This window comes from Diplotaxodon limnothrissa, linkage group LG6 (genome assembly GCF_057381915.1).
Source record: "Diplotaxodon limnothrissa isolate DT_005_m linkage group LG6, D_limnothrissa_male_GT1.1, whole genome shotgun sequence".
NCBI classification, from domain to species: domain Eukaryota; kingdom Metazoa; phylum Chordata; class Actinopteri; order Cichliformes; family Cichlidae; genus Diplotaxodon; species Diplotaxodon limnothrissa.
Window position 1 is genome coordinate 39589748 of NC_140601.1, and position 13578 is coordinate 39603325.

General features: G+C 45.1%; 1 protein-coding gene across 1 annotated transcript in view; it reads left to right on the forward strand.

Annotated features, from left to right (window-relative positions):
* maml3 (mastermind-like transcriptional coactivator 3) overlaps positions 1-11053 on the forward strand; it is a 141803-nt gene extending 130750 nt beyond the window's left edge. Inside the window, exons 4-6 of the mRNA XM_085355171.1 lie at positions 3969-4214; positions 8519-8597; positions 9977-11053. Coding sequence (XP_085211297.1) covers positions 3969-4214; positions 8519-8597; positions 9977-11049 — 1398 coding nt within the window. The 3' untranslated portion in view covers positions 11050-11053. The remainder of the gene's footprint in view (positions 1-3968; positions 4215-8518; positions 8598-9976) is intronic.
* The last annotated feature ends 2525 nt before the right edge of the window (positions 11054-13578 follow it).

Below are 13578 nucleotides of genomic sequence, written 5' to 3' on the forward strand. Positions count from 1 at the left end.
TAGGGGTCCGATCCAGTACAGCTTTACCGAATGAAGTAGCCCAAAGTGTATTTACCTAAACTAATTAATGCATTATTATCTCTTATAAGTAAAGAGATAAATAAACAATGAAGTGACTAAACCAATGTGAACAGATGCCACTGATATATGGTGTACTCACTCTGTGCACAGAAAATCATGACCCTGAAATAGAGCACCAGACTGCAGTGACTCAATCAGACCCGAACAAACTGGGTGCCAGTCCCTGCATACCAATGCATTCACATAAACACAAATACAGTTAATGCAGCAGACGCATATTTCAGTCTCTCTTATACACGCACACACACACACACACACATGCACACACACATATTTCCGCTCACTTCATGTGTAATGTAATCACCTAGGCTCTCCATGCCTGCTAACCCAATAAAGCTGACAGTCTCCAACACACACAGTTACATACACACAAACAAACACACACATGCTCCAGAATACATTCAACTCTCTCTTGGTTTCTTCTCCTTTCCGCCTCAGTTTTTCTGCCACTAACTGTCCGACTTACAGGAACTGTTTCAGTTACAAACTTCAGCCTCTGACTGAGCTCTTATTTGTTAGCAGCTAAGCTTCAAGTCACTTTATCCACTGACCCATTTCTGCTGAACAGCTCAGAGTTTGGGGCTGACTCGAGCCGGTCCGAGGTGCCAAAACGAAGCGTCTGGGGGAGAGAGAGTTGGATCGACGGGGCTGACAGAGAAAACAGACACAGAGCGTGCTCTTTCTTACATTATTAACAACGCTCACACGAGAGGACAAAGAGAGTGGAAGATTGGTCGAACACATTAATGCTGCACGGGAGACTCGTTTGTACCCGTGTGTACTGTCTGCTGTTTGTTCGGGTCTGCCCGGTTGTTGCGGAGGGTGACCAGGCGCGGCGGCCATAACCGCTCCTCCGAGCGCCATCTGCTCCACGCTGCAGCAACTGTTGCCAGGGTACCTGCTCTCCTCTCCTCCCCTCCAGCCCACCTTTTACTCCTCCTCCTCTTTTGGCTCATCACCTCCATCGCATCCTCTCGATTTTTCTCCCCAAACAAGATCTACGCTCAAATCCTCCTCCTGTGGTTGTCCTTCTGCTCTCATGCCTCGTTTCTCTCCACACACATGCTCTTTTCTCTTCCCTCCAATTAATTTAATTTGCCTTTTCATTCTGAAGAGGATACCTGCTTTTGATTTAATGAGCTTTATTGGCGTGAGATTTAATTCTTTGTATATTAGCGACGCTCCAGTGAAGTATTAACAGCGCTGAAATAGTACTAATTCTAATTCATTTACTGTGTTTCCATTATTTTACTCTTCGTGTCTGTCTTCTCCGTGTGTCTTTATTTAACTAGAAGATGTGTCGGAGCTGTGCTTTCTTTAGGAAGATGCCACTGTGCTGCTTTTTCACCACCTCCAGGAAAATCTTTAAGACTTTTTCCTCTCCTCTTTCCTCTCTAACCCGTCTTTCTTCCGTTTTTTCACTCCTTTGCAGTTGTGTGGACATGACTCAGGGCCCCTTCTCTTCAGAGAAGAGATGGAACCAAAGAAAGAGTCGAGAAAAGAGGACTTTGATGGGGCGGGGGGTGTTTAGAGAGAAGGAAAGAAAAGTGGTAGAGTGAGAGAGGGAGAGATCGTAGATCAGAGCCGTCATGATTGAGCCATCTGCTGAGAGGAGGCCAGTGAGACCCGCACACACACACCTGTGCTTAAAGATCACCACTGCCACCCGCTGGTCATTTCCCAACACTACAGCTCGCCGTCCTTCCCCACTCTCATGCATCGTCTAACTGCTGCGCTGCCATCCGGGCACAAACATGCCATCCAAAGATGAGACACGTAGCTCTGAACATCGATCAGTCTGGTCTGGCTGTCTGGTGAGCCAGTCCTAAGCAGCCGATTCTGTTTGCTCCACAGGGCTTTTTGTGCTCTAATATATGAGGTTTATCTACACGTAACTCCTTTCTAAGAAGAGCCGAGCCTCAATGCGGATTATGAGGCTTTGGCTCTTTCAAAACATATTGAGTATACTGGTGTGTTACTGACGCGAGCCAGCGCTGTGATTTGGTGCTGTAATCCCGCGTTCGCTGTTTCATTCTTGCCCTGCAGTTAAATGTGATTTGTTGTACACTCTTTGTTCCTGTGTGCTGGTGCATTTTTATGCGAGCAAACACTCTTTACTGGCCTGAATCATTCTTTCCTCTCCTCTCAGTCCTCCCCCTTTCTATTGCTGGCAGGCCTAAACAATGTCCACTCTCGTTCAGCTGTCTAACCTTTAATAGATCCATAAACACTCCACTCCCATTGGCCAGAGCAGGCCATTTCATCCTATTAGAGATTAGCATACGCCTGAGTGGAGGAGGAAGTGCTCTTTATATGCTAATGAGGAGATAATGTATGCAGCACAGCGAGGACAAGCCGGTGCCCCCGTTGGGAGGACTCAGGGTGGCCCAGCGTGCTGAATCTTGAGGCAGTCTTGTCTTTATCTTGTTTTTCACTGTCATTCACAGACAGCTGGACTGTGTCTTTGTGAGTTAAAATACATCACAAGGCTCGACTGCAGCGTTATGCCAAAAAAGGACCATGCAAAGCCGGCAGTCTAAATGCCTCCATCTCTGATAGTGTATAAAATATGCCTTCCTTATGTATCTGATCTTATTGTGTGGCATTCACTTGTGATAAAGAGCGATAACAATGACTCGGTGGAGAGGAGATTTTCAGAGTCTGAAATGGTTTTGTTAGATGCCGAGAAGCTCCTTTTTGTTTGGTTTTACGCCTTTAACCGAGCATACATGATTAAAAATGGCTTCAGTGGAATATTTAAACATCTTGGAAAATACATATACTTTGCTTTCTTGCAAAGAGAGTGTTAGCGCTGAGAGTTTTGACCTGTATGGTTTACAATTACACCTTCGCGTGTATTCTTTTGACTCACTTGGCATTGCTAAAGAGAAATTCTTAACAGAAAAACTGTAAGAGTTTGTTTACCATGTGGCTAAATGCTACCTAGCTATACAGCATGTAGTGATTCACTGGTGACCTCGTGGAAGTTCTTTCTTTGCCTTCCCGTCATCGAGTTTCGTGTAATTTCTCCTGATATACTGACAGACAAATAGACAACATACATACAAGCTGGTTAGGAATAATATTATTGCAGCTGTAGCTTTATAGAGCTTTAGGGGGCGATCGTGGCTCAAGAGTTGGGCGTTTGCCTTGTAATCGGAAGGTTGCCGGTTCGAGCCCCGGCTTGGACAGTCTCGGTCGTTGTGTCCTTGGGCAAGACACTTCACCCGTTGCCTACTGGTGGTGGTCAGAGGGCCCGGTGGCGCCAGTGTCCGGCAGCCTCGCCTCTGTCAGTGCGCCCCAGGGTGGCTGTGGCTACAATGTAGCTTACCATCACCAGTGTGTGAATGTGTGGATGACTGGATATGTAAAGCGCTTTGGGGTCCTTAGGGACTAGTAAAGCGCTATATAAATACAGGCCATTTATAGATGCTAGTTGGCTGATTTTTTTTTTAGCTTTTCACACAGAAGGTGGAGCTACAGCCTACTGTTTCCTGTCTATAGACTGTATATAAAAAGTTGCCATAGCTTCTGGATATGAGAAGGTTTATGATGCAGAACCATCATCAACCTGCATTCTTTCTAATGGTCAGCAGGGGTCAAGTCCTCTGACTACCCACTTTACTCTGTGACCTCATTAAATTCATTGTATTTTGTTAATTGTTGTCATTATTAAACTCAAGAAGGGTGACAGAGAAGGGCCTGCTTTAGGGAGGAGCCAACTGATGACATCATAGTGGCTACCTTCACCTCTTATATACAGTCCATGCTTTATCCTAGGCTAAGCCATCTGGCTGCTAGCGTCATATTTAAATGACAGCTGTGCAAGTGTGCTGTGATGTCTTATTAGCGATAGCCCACCTGACCTGCTGCCTTCTTCTTTCTAGGAGCAAGGTGTGGTGGGGATGTCACGACCACCTGGCGCCATACCACCTCCTCACCCCGCTGGCGGCGTTGCCTCTGGGGTGGGCCCCAACCAGGGATCAGGTCCGCCTCCGGTCTACCGGCAGGACGTGATGAAGCAGATGATGGTGATGGAGCAGGAGAAGAGGGCGCAGATGCACATGATGGAGCAGCAGAAACAGCAGCTCTTAAGAGAGCAGAGACAGCAGCAGCAACTCTTGGCTGAACAGGTGAGTTTATGTTCATGTCATTCAGTGGGGTGATGATTAAACAGGAAGGAAGGCCTCTGTGACTCATCTGTCACCCATTAAATTATAATTTGTGCGTGTGTGTGTGTGTGTTTGCCTTGTTTGTTCATACATCCATGTAGATTTGTCAGCATCTTCAGCTCAAACAAGAGCAGCTCATCCTCTCTTCTTCCTTACTGTTGTCTGGTTGCATGTATAATTACCCTCAACCAGCCCCCTCTTCACTACTTCCTTTTCATCTCTTCAGTGTGTGTCTGTGTGTGTGTAGATGTGTTTTTGTCACATGCCGCCTGCTGTGATAATATGGTGTTTTCTTTTTATTTCTCTCTCTGTGAGGGAATCAAGTGTTAAAAGAGTTCTGAACTCTGAAGTCACCACCCACTACGAAGGGTTTTAATTGGATCTGCAAAAACATACACAGACACGCAAATATGGGTGCCCAAAAGGAACGCCATCCTGCTGGGATTTAGTGTATGTTGTTAACTGAGTATAAAATGAGCAACCTGTCCATGCATACATTCAGGACCCGCTTTAAAATGTGCAGACTGCTTATTAATGACCAGACCTTTCAGGTTTCTCTTTATACCTGCAGAACAAACTGTGGCTACGTCATTACACTAATCAGTTATGATGCTGTTAATGCAAACGAGCGTCACACAGGTTATGTACGCAAATCTAATCCCGTCAGCACGCATCTTCCTCTCTTCTTCTCTACCAAAACATCTGTTTTAGTACAGTTATACCCAACATCTGCCTAAACCCAACAGTAAAAACATCTGCCTAAATTCAATTACAGCAATATCTGTCCTAACTCAGCTGTATCAGCATCTGTCTTAACTCAACCAACATCTGTCTCAGCTCAGCTGTATCAGCATCTGTCAGAACCTGTCTTGACTCAGCTGTGCCAACATCTGCCTGAACTGGCTGTACCAACATCTATTTTAACTCCACTGTATCAGGTGGCCAACATATAACAAACTCTAGCAACACCTGTCTTAACTTCATTATACCAGCATCTGTGTTAATGCAATTATATCATCCATCTTAACTCAATTGTACCAGTGCCTGTCTTAACTCAGCTGTACCAACATCTGGCTAAACTCAGCTGTAACAACATCTGTCTTAATGCAATTATACCATCTATCTTAACTCAGTTATACCAACATCTGTCTGAACTCAACTGTTCTGATATCTTCTTCTGCTGTCCCCAATGCTGTTTACCCAACACATCTTCCCAAAGCACCAAATCACAAAAGCAGTTGCCTTAAGAGGCTTTATGTTATAAGGTAAAGACCCTACAATGAGGCGAAAACCCCAACAATCAAAGGACCTTTGAGCAAGCACTTGGCGACAGTGGGAAGGAAAAACTTCCTTTTAATGGGAAGAAACCTAGGATCAGGGAGGGGCGGCCTCTCTCAGGTAGAGGCGGCCTCTCCTGAGCCTGGGTGACTTTGTTTAGGATGAGGGGAGGAAGAGAGGACAAAGACCTTAGTGCAGCATTCGATACTGTCAACCATAATATCCTATTAGAGCGATTAGAAGGTATTACAGGTACTGTGCTGCAGTGGTTTGTATCATATCTATCTAATAGACTCCAATTTGTACATGTAAATGGAGAGTCCTCTTCACACACTGAGGTTAATTATGGAGTTCAACAGGGTTCAGTGCTAGGACCAATTCTGTTTACATTATACATGCTTCCCTTAGGCAGTATCATTAGAAGACATAGCATACATTTTCACTGCTATGCAGATGACACCCAGCTCTATCTGTCCATGAAGCCAGATAACACACACCAATTAGTTAAACTGCAGGAATGTCTTAAAGACATAAAGACCTGGATGGCCGCTAACTTTCTGCTTCTTAATTCAGATAAAACTGAGGTTATTGTACTCGGCCCTGAAAAGCCTAGAAATATGGTATCTAACCAGATTCTTACTCTGGATGGCATTACCTTGGCCTCCAGTAACGCTGTGAGGAACCTTGGAGTCATTTTTGACCAGGACATGTCCTTCAATGCACATATTAAACAAATATGTAAGACTGCATTCTTCCATTTGTGCAACATCTCTAAAGTTAGAAATATCCTGTCTCAGAGTGACGCTGAAAAACTAGTTCATGCATTTATTACTTCCAGGCTGGACGACTGTAATTCATTATTATCAGGATGTCCTAAAAACTCACTGAAAAGCCTTCAGCTAATCCAAAATGCTGCAGCAAGAGTGCTGACAGGGACTAGAAAGAGAGAGCAGATTTCTCCTGTTTTGGCTTCCCTTCATTGGCTTCCTGTTAAATCCAGAATTGAATTCAAAATCCTGCTCCTCACATACAAGGTCTTAAATAATCAGGCCCCATCTTATCTTAATGACCTTGTAGTACCATATCACCCTATTAGAGCACTTCGCTCTCGCTCTGCAGGCCTACTTGTTGTTCCTAGAGTATTTAAAAGTAGAATGGGAGGCAGAGCCTTCAGTTTTCAGGCCCCTCTTCTGTGGAACCAGCTTCCAGTTTGGATTCGGGAGACAGACACTACCTCTACTTTCAAGATTAGGCTTCAAACTTTCCTTTTTGCTAAAGCATATAGTTAGGGCTGGACCAGGTGACCCTGAATCCTCCCTTAGTTATGCTGCAATAGACGTAGGCAGGTTTTTCTTTTCCAGTCACCTTTCTCACTCACTATAACAGACCTCTCTGCATTGAATCATATCTGTTATTAACCTCTGTCTCTCTTCCACAGCATGTCTTTATCCTGTCTTCCTTCTCTCACCCCAACCGGTCGCAGCAGATGGCCCCGCCCCTCCCTGAGCCTGGTTCTGCTGGAAGTTTCTTCCTGTTAAAAGGGAGTTTTTCCTTCCCACTGTCGCCAAAGTGCTTGCTCATAGGGGGTCATATGATTGTTGGGTTTTTCTCTGTATCTATGAAGCGCCTTGAGGCGACTTTTGTTGTGATTTGGCGCTATATAAATAAAATTGAATTGAATTGAAAGACACGCTGTGGAAGAGAACCAGAGATTAATATTAACTAATGATGAAATGCAGAGTAGGGCTGCAGCTTAAAGAGATTATTTTGGTAGTTGACTAATCTGCCAATTTTCTTTGATTAGTCGTTTAGTCAATGATTACTTGTCTCTTATCTCCACTTCCTGTGGGCAAACTTCCTGTTCTAGGCTCCAGTGACTCACCTGCTTAAGTCTGCCCACCTGTGATTAGCACCCTGTTGTCTCGTCCCACAGCATATGAAAATAATGACCTAGGAAACACATGAATTTGAAAATAATAAAATGTATTTTTAACATTACATTAAAAATGAAATAAATAAAAATATTAGGTAAAACAAGTTAAAATGCTAGTATTTAAACAAAAAAATAACGTGCAAATAGGAAACAAAAAATGGCTTCTGCCCATAAGTTTAAATAAAGCTTCAAATTAAATCAGAAAGATTTTGTGCCCCGATATTGCAGTATAACAGAGAGTGGGTTCAGGGTCACCTGATCTGGACCTAACTATATGTTTTATCAAAAAAGAAAGTTTTAAGCCTAATCTTGAAAGTACAGAGGGTGTCTGTCTCAAATCCAAACTGGGAGCTGGTTCCACAGAGAGGGGCCTGAAAGCTGAAGGCTCTGCCTCCCATTCTGCTTTTAAATGCTCGAGGAATGCTGCAGTCTCAGAGCGAAGTGCCTTGTTAGGGGGATATAGTAATATGAACTCTTTAAGATAAAATGGAGCCTGATTATTCGAGACCTTGTATGTGAGGTCGCCGCTGTTCCCAGCATCTATAGAACTTCATCAAACTTTAACTGTATCAGTATTGTGGAATATCGGTGCCTGATCTTGACAGTATGAACAACTGTCTCAAGTCTCACTGCCTCACTGTACCGGAACCCTTATTGTACCTGGACTTAACTAACATCTACTGTAACAAGCATCCGTCTGTTCTCAGCTACATCTGTCTCTACCTTAAAATCTCCTTCATCAAACATTTGTGTACCTACATCTTTATATTATTTACTTTTGGCTGTTATTGGCTCTTTAAGGGCAGGCATGGGTCCAGCTCAAGTGGCCATTGGAGGAAGTGCAGTTTTTAGCACTTTACCACATTGGCTTCAATCCGGCTATAGAGGAGCAAAAGAAAGGTTCTTCTGCTAAACTATTCGTACTGTCAAGTGTGATTCTGTTCTTCTGTGTATCTCACGCCCTAATGATACAAAATTCATGCAATAGGTATGAGCAGTTGTAACACGCTTTCAGCATACTTGCTTAACAACTTCCATCTGTCTGTGTCTGCAGCTCCAGCAGCAGCAACATCTCCCCAGACAAATCGGCCAGGGCCAGAGGAATCCATATCCCCAAGTCAATCAGTACCAAGGTGAGACACATGAGCACGTGCGTTCATGTCACCTGTGCAGCAATGCACACACGGCATGCGCCTGCGCAAGAATGGCTGCACCCCACAAGATTTTCTAACACATTATTATTTATTGGAAAATTAGAAAATGGATTTAGCACCCAGATGGTTATGTGTGTGTGTGTGTGGGGGGGGGGGGGTGGCTACAATTACACACGCATGTTTTGTCAGCAACAAGTATGGTATACATGGTGGCGCTCCAAGACATTTAGGGACGTAACAGATTTTGCAGTTCATTCGGTGCCATGTTCACAGACAGATATGTATGCAAACAACAGCACTGACCAAACATCACCCTGAAACCAAGCCTCGTCCTTTCTGTCTGTCTCTGTCAGATACATCAGTTGGCGCTCAGATGCTCTCCAGCCTCTCTCTCTCCTCCTCCTCTCTCCGGGAAAAAAAATACAAAATAAAAAAATAAAAAATTCTGCTCTGCCTGTTACCACGGCAACTTGTCTGTCCTGGATCCCCCAGAGTTCCGGTGAAGTCGGAGAGATGGATGAGAGCAGGGGAAGTGGGAGAGAATGGGAGGAGGAGTGAGAGCGGGGTGGCTGGCAAGTAGAGGAAAAGGTAGATGGTTCGGTGGGTAGAAGGAGAGGTTGAACGGAGAGATGAGATGATGAAGAGACAAAGAAAATACAGAGGAAACGACAGAGAGAGGAGGAGAATGAGGAAGAGAGTCAGGCTGAAAAACCATTTATAGCCATCAGTGTCTGCAAATGAAAGAGATAATATGGAGAGGAAGAGGAAGCTCCGGTGTGAAACTCCGGCCTACAGATATACACATTAACTCAGCTGTCCTGCAGTGTATCTGTGATTGTGCTCATATCACCTACAAATCTCACAGTCGATATATTTGTGATCTGTGAAGTATATAGACAGTTACCTGCAACTCTACTCGCTTCCTACTTACTGGAGTGAGTGATCCTCTTCATTCTCGCTCCTCTGTTACATTTTCAGCCTGAGCTGTGAGGTGGGGGATTAGTGGAATGATGTCAGAAGTGGGTTTATTATAGGATTTAAAGCCATTTCCACGCTAGCAGACCTCCTCAGCTCAGCTACTTCTGAACATCTAATAGCAAAAAGTAGAGGAGTGAGATGCTTCAGTGTGTTTAGTTTTATTTTGGTGGGGTAGGATTTGGGCCAAATTGGATGGGAAGCATTCGTTTCCAGAGTAAAGGGGCTGTCCTGCAACATAAATCTTTGCCTCAGCAATGACTTATTAGAGCCGTCTTATGGCCTTTGGTTCATTTAAGTGGCTCTACTGTGTAAGCTCTCAGATTTTCCCCTACAACTATTTCCTCATCTGTTTGCTAACTCCTCTTATTTTCCACTCCTAGGTACTCCTCAGGCTCTCCAGAACATCCGGGCTACCCGCCTCCTGCAGCAGCCGCAAACTCAGCAGCAGATGGTCCAGATGAGTTCTGTTCAGGCCCAGGGTGGTTCTGTGGGACCCCAAACTGACATGGGACTACCCTACAGTAACCAGGGATCCAACCAGGGTTCCCTGTATGGGCTCAACCCCTCCATGAGCCAAATGATCCACCAGCAGCAGCACCAGAGCCAAAGCGTCCAAGCCTCCATGGGTCTTCCGCCACAGCACAACCCCACCGGAGGGCCACCCCGGCAGGCAGGTGCGGGTCCTGGAGTCGGAGGTATGCCTGGAGGACCCGGAGGTGGTGGAGCTGGAGGTTATGGAGGGCAAGGGATGTTAATGAACTCCATGACCCAACAACCTCTTAAAGGACCTCCTAATGCCAAAGCTCAAACACAGAGACTGCAGAGCATGCTGGGAGGAGGCGGTGGGGGAATGGCAGCAAGTGGCTGGCCGCAGCAGCAAGGACAGAGTCTGCAGGCCATGGGGGGTGGAGTTGGAAGGACTACAGGAGGAGGGGGAGGAGATATGGTGGGGTTCAGCTCTGCCCAGGGTTATGGGATGCAGCCGGGTCAACCCCCACGCATGGCTAAACAACACTTTCAGGGCCCAGGACAAGGGATGGGCCAGGGGATGGACCCCAGGTTGGGCAACCCAGCTGCGGGTATGGCTGGCCCAATGATGGGCCCTCACATGGGTGGTCAACCAAGGACCAACCAACCCCGCCCTATGGTTATGAACCAGGGAATGAACCAGGGGGTGATGGGCCAGGGAATAACTGGGATGGGGGGTTTCGTGCCAGGCCCTGGGGGGCCAGGATTAGGGGCAAGTGGAGGTGGAGGAGGTGGATCTTACGGACCAGGGGCAGTGGGGGTTGGAGGTCAGCCGCAGGGCTACCAGAGGACAGCCAATCAGGACATGTCATCCTATGGATACGGGGGCGGGCCCTCAGGCGGAGGAGCCTTCGGATTGGGGGACGGCTCAGGGGCAGAGCTGGACTCAAGTGACGGTTGGATGGAGGAGTTTTTCTCGAGCTAATAGCCAACGGGGAAAGTTGTTACTGGATGAAATAAAAATGTTTAAAGTTGGACAAATTTTAAAATCTGAGAAAGTAAAACAAAAACGATAACATGACGTGGACTGGCATGTTTTTGTTTTGTAAAACATGAGCAAGATTATAAATGAGTTCCTGTGTTACGTTTTGTGCGTATGTATGTGTGTGTGTGATGGAGAGAGCTATCATTTTGTCTTGTGCATATTAATGAAAAACCAATATAGAGATTAAGAAGTGTGTTTCCTAATTTTCCCTTTTTTCTCTATGGAATAAATTTTCTTCAGTGTTTGAAAGCGAGGCCCATTCACGCAGCAGCGCTTTGAGCCCGAGCTTCAGCAGGGGCTGATTGGAAACTGTAGACTGATGAAGGGGAAGCAAGACTTGTTCTCAAGACAGCAATTTATTTGTGTTTGTGTGTTTGTGCCACCCTGATCAGCGCTTCAGATCTCTCAACTACGCGAGGAGCTGAAGGGAGTAGAAAGCACTCTCAACGCTCCCATTCCTCCTCTTAGATTTGAGCCCCCCCTCGTACAGACACACAAACACACGCACTCACAAATCTGATTCCCTCACGCTCCTTCACTCTGTTCCTTTCACTTGATTTCCCTCTCATCCTCCATTCCTCTCTCCTCCCGTCTTTCCCACCCTCTCTCCAGAGACTCGTTCCTCGCTCTCAACGCTCCTTTCTCTGTTTAAACTGTGCACATCACAACAGAACAAATGATGCTCCTCTATTGTGCCACGCAGGCTCGCTCTGCCCTCTAGTGCTTTTGCTAGGCAACCAACCTGAGTGGCATTTTTATTTAATTTTTTTAAAGGGGGGTTGTGGTTCATTTCCTGTGTTGTGTCACTGTGGTTGCACATGTAGACAAAGACAAAGGCAGTGAAAAGCTGAGAAAAGGAGGAGAGATTAGGCAGCTAAAGCAAGCACACGTAGACAACAACAAACGGACAAACAAGCGTCAGCCCGGGAGGATGTGCAGATGTGTGAGAGGCAGCAAACAGAACTAATATTAGGCTACACATTAAACCTTCTGTCTGCGTGACACAAACCACATCGCATGCATCAGGCAGACAGAAACAATCGCTGGGCACTGAATGTATTCAAGCACCACAAGTGACTTCTTCTTCTTAAAGAGACGAGAAAAAAAGCTCATTGAAAAGCCGCCCGCGGTGTTTTATTTTGTCGCTGTGTTTTTCTTTTACAGTGAATCTGGTAGTTTGTCAATTACACACGGAAAAGAAAGTTTAAATTAGTTTTTGCTGAGCTTTGTTTCTTAGTTCGTCATCTTTTGAAAATCTGTTTGGTAAAAAATCTGTGGCTCAGCTTGTCGTCACTCACCGTAGCCCTGCTTTACATCGTGGCTTCTCTCAGCTGTAAAACGCCCTCGTTTCAAACTATAACTGTGCTATACTGTAACACTACTGTGAAGAAATACAAGTCGGGCCCTTCTGGCGCTTTACAAGGAAAATGAACCACTGCTAAGCCTTGAGTTTGTTTTAAAGAGAGAGAGAGAGGCTTCAGATAGCCTTTAAGGGACAGCTCACCCCAAAGATAAAATTCTCATACTTTTCATCAGGTGTGCAGTTTTATTTGTCCTTCGTCCGGTCAGCTGCAGAGATTTCAACCTTCACTTAAGTGTAATGGAAATAAATCGCATTGCAGAAATCATGATCTGGTTACTCAGAAAACATCCACAAACCATGTGCTTTACCAAACTACAGCCACCAACAACATCAATGTGCAGAAGTAAGAGTGTAACTACCAATGATGAGAAGCTTGTACAATAGTAGTGATGGAGTTGAGTGTCAGTGCTAACTACACACTTCTATTGGCTGTAATTCAGCATAAAGAAAGAAAATCTGTTGGTTTTGAAGTCCTAATCTTGGCTTGTGGCCACGACTCTGAAGGTTTTTCTGACCCAAATATGACTCTATTTGTATGAGACAGTGGACTGCTAAGCTATGAGCTCACACTTGCATGCTTGGTTAGGAAACCGCATCATTAAACTGTACAGGTGCACTGCACATCCACAGGTACCTGCTAGTTAGTGCCAACTAACAGATTTAACATGCGAGCATTTTACTCATCAAAACTGAAGCACGGGTTGCTCCAAAAGACACCGAATGGTGAGAGGTCCAGTTCAGTGACCCCCAATTGGCATTTCTGAGGCTTATCAGCCAGCCATCATCTGTTGCTATCAAAGTTACCATGGGATGGGTGTAACATATAACAAAACTATACCCACTGCACAGGTGATATAAAGGGGTAAGTTATCTCTAGAGATCAATGCCATATTTGTTTAGCACCAGGGTGTAAACATGTTTAATTCTGCTGTAAAGCTGGGCATTTTAACATGGGAGTCTATGGGGACTGAATCATATTTGAAGGCAGCCTCAAGTGGCCACTAGAGGAACTGCAACTTTAATTATCATTATTATTATTTATTTTACACACGATTTATGTGATGTTTGGAGTAACCGTTTCATGATTCGTAGAATAAAAATATTTG